This window comes from Mus caroli, chromosome 2 (genome assembly GCF_900094665.2).
Source record: "Mus caroli chromosome 2, CAROLI_EIJ_v1.1, whole genome shotgun sequence".
In the NCBI taxonomy this organism is placed as follows: Eukaryota; Metazoa; Chordata; class Mammalia; order Rodentia; family Muridae; genus Mus; species Mus caroli.
The window spans coordinates 57,326,061-57,329,526 of NC_034571.1; the positions used below are offsets into that span (position 1 = coordinate 57,326,061).

The following is a 3,466-nucleotide window of genomic DNA, read 5'->3' on the forward strand; positions in this document are numbered from 1 at the left end:
GAACAGGTAATAAAACATTGTGTCCAAAGCAAGATGTGTGGCTCCCCTTTTCTCTTCTTTCACAGAGCATAGGAAAATGTAAACAATACCGAGCCTAACCTTCTGAGCCCTCCTAAAGTTTTAGCGGTTTTTACAATATTCATGGTCCAAGTCGTCAATGTGAAGCCTTCAGACTGTCCTACACGCTAGTACTTGCATTGGTTCAGTCTGATAAAGAAAAGCATTGCTTGAGGAAGTGCGTCATGTGGGTATATAAGTGATTCTGGGAGCGCCCAGATGATATACCATGGTTCTGGTCAGAGTACCACTGCAATAAGAAGGGGGAAAACAAAACATGTTTTATTCCTAGAGCCCAAAAACCCACCTAGCGTTGGCTCTGAAATTCTTGTGCTCTGAAATCTAGGTAAGCTTCCTAATATTTTTGGAAGATTGTTTTAAGAACCCTTGAATAAAATTGTTTACATGTGAACATTTGGAGTAGGAAGATGTAGAGTCCTTATTAATACCCAGTACTCTTTTATATTCCTTAACTGTAGGTTTAGATTCTAAAGGATGGGCTGGTCAAATGGCCAGGAGCCTAGGGTTAGAATCAAGAGTCTTAGGTCCTAGACAGAACTGGTGCATTAAGTCTGTTACTTTGCTTCTTGGCCACTTGCGTTTTTCATTTGAAAAGTAAAAGCATTGCATTTAATTTTCCCTAGGACCATGGTAGCTCAAAAATTCCATGAGGTGTTTGGCCTGTAAATCTAATTCTCCTCTGTTTCAGAAAAAAAAAATCATGTAGTAAATCACATATAATCATAAATACATTTGATAGGACTTTAAAACATTGTTGTAAAGGAAAAAAGAGAGGGGATAATATAATTTTAAACTTTATATTTGGAGAGATTCCAGTAAGATTATTGTCTTCGTTGCATAAGTGTGGCAAGGGTCGTGATGTAATGCTATAAATTTACTTAGCTGAGTTTCTTTTAGGAAGTCAGAATAAACAGAGGCCATAAAACAGATCTCATCTCACTTCTCTAACCTGCATTTAAAAAATCTGAACCTCTAAAAAATGAGATACTCCCATCCTGGAGTCCTCTCCTATACAAGCAATTGAGGGAAGAAAATATATTTGCTGAAGGGAGAAGAACATGGCTACCAATGGCTGCCCCCACTGTTGGTCTAACTGCCTCCTCTAATCTCACTTCACATTCTTTTTGCTACCTGGAGTGCAGGTGCCAGACACTGAGCATACACAGAGGAACCTTTCTCTGACTCTGAGTGGACCTGCAGGAGCTCAGGCGGTCACTGAGATTCCAGGGACAGTCTGCAGTTGTTTCTTCCTGAATCGACAGAACCTGTTAACTGCTCTGAGACTCCTAGGTTCTGTAGGAACTCTAAACATATGCCTACACATATTCACCTAGTCCTGCAGAACCATTAGATATTTGGGTTGTTTAATCCTGTAAATTATCATATTCTATACAAAGTCCATAGGTGGTGGTATGACTTACCTTTGGCCCTTCATGGGCTTGAGAAAAAGTCCAAGATTCATTTACTAATACTCTGCTCTTTCTATTCTCCAGTTATGCTTTCAGGTATATACACACACACACACACACACACACACACACACACACACACACACACACACACACAAGAACCCTCTCTTTTAGCTTGGTGGTAGTCAAAGGCCATGAACTAGGGTAAAACAAGGATCATGTACCATCGCCTGGAAATCCACTTGTGCATTAACCAAAGCTTTAGCAATCTGTGCTGAGTTCTGAAAGTGCACATTATCTGCAACAAAGAGAGAGCAAGAGAGAGAGAGAAAGAGAGAAAGAGAGAGTTAAAGTGCTGCTAAATACCAGGAAGCCTAGAGTGACAATGCACTGCCTGGAAATGAACACCAGCAATTATCTAGTCATGCATTTGACATTGTCAGCAGCGAGTGATCACGCTCAAATATGGAAATGTCCCTGACTCTTAGGTACTGACCCTGAGTACAGGCAAAGGAGGATGCTTAATGTCCTTAAACACAGTGATGCTGGCTCAGGATTTTTATGTGTAAGAGTCTTGCTTAAACCTCACCATCTGCTGTTCCGTGGATGAGAAGATAGTCTACATTTCTGAAATATTCTGCTCTTGCCATCACAGTTGAATTCTGGAAACGAAGAAAAATTAACATTTTAGTTGCTGCAAAGTTCTAATAGAAAACTAGCTAAATCATTGTGCAATGGACTTCGCACCGATACTGAAATTATGTATTGCTTTGGTTGATAAATATTTAAGAGTCAGAGCAACACATTTTCATCATCATTTGCATGACTTCCATCTGATTCTTAGTTTGAAAAACTGAAAGTTTATGTGTCATATGTTACATATGAGTGAGACCTTAGGCATAAATGATCCCCGCTCAAGCTGTGGAGGCGTTGGGGGTGGGGAGCAGAGATGAGAAAAGGGAGGTTAGGGAGAGGAGATTGGAGAGAGAATAGAATCCTCAAAGAGTAAAATTTCTTTCTAGTGATGCTTTTGCAGTTAACAAAAGATCATAATTTTTGCCTGGGGATCCAGAACTGAATTTGCAAACTCTGAATCACTGTTTTAAAATTACTTAACACGTTTGAAATAAATTAGTGACCTAGATACAATGGGAAATGCTTACTTTATAGTGTTCAAGATTGTCGTCCTTTGTTGGGAGGCCCATGAATCTCTCCGAGTAGATAGATGCTGTAAAAATACACAGGAACATGCTATTTCCATTTTATACATGCCATTTCTCGATCTTACATAACTCCTACAATAGTAAGTGTGCCCCAGTTCTCCCGTGGGAAGACTCTGAGGTACACTCCTGCTTTACTTGGTGTCATGGTACATCTCAATGAAGATGTCATTTCTGCAGCTCACCTCAGTGAGGTTCCAGAAACAATGCAGAGACTTTATGGAAACACAAGTGGCTAAGTGATTCTTTTTCACAGGCTGCTTTTAAGCTCTTTTCAGTTGCTCTCCTTGGAGGAATGTGGAGATAGGAACGGCCTCATTATATTTGAAAATAAACTGCAAAATCCACCTCCTCTGGTCTCTTCACTAGTGTCTTGTTTCATCTTGGATGAAAATGTGTCTCCCAGACTTACTTGCCTCAACACCATGGACACAAATTCAAACACACAGTCATATACCTTTCTGAATAAAGATTCTCTGTAAGGCATGAATGTCTCATTTTTACTCCAGTGTGGAAAAGAGAAAATAGCAAAAGCTATATTTTTTGCACAATTATTAGAATTACTTTTGAATAAGCAGTTTACATTGGGGTTAATAAAGAAAACAGGCACTCACGGGAATAGTTATCTCCCAATTTATATATAATCTCTCTGTCTCTGTCTCTGTCTCTGTCTCTCTGTCTCTCTGTCTCTCTGTCTCTCTCTCTGTCTCTCTCTCTGTCTCTCTCTGTCTCTCTCTCTCTCTCTCTCTCTCTCTCTCT

The 3,466-nt window shown here is 39.8% G+C and overlaps 1 protein-coding gene across 1 annotated transcript in view; it reads right to left on the bottom strand.

Moving 5' to 3' along the window:
- Fap (fibroblast activation protein alpha) overlaps positions 1-3,466 on the bottom strand; it is a 73,664-nt gene continuing 70,198 nt past the window's right edge. The window contains 4 exon segments of the mRNA XM_029484882.1: positions 1-307; positions 1,712-1,785; positions 2,077-2,149; positions 2,651-2,715. Of these exon segments, the coding sequence (XP_029340742.1) occupies positions 203-307; positions 1,712-1,785; positions 2,077-2,149; positions 2,651-2,715 (317 nt within the window). The 3' untranslated portion in view covers positions 1-202.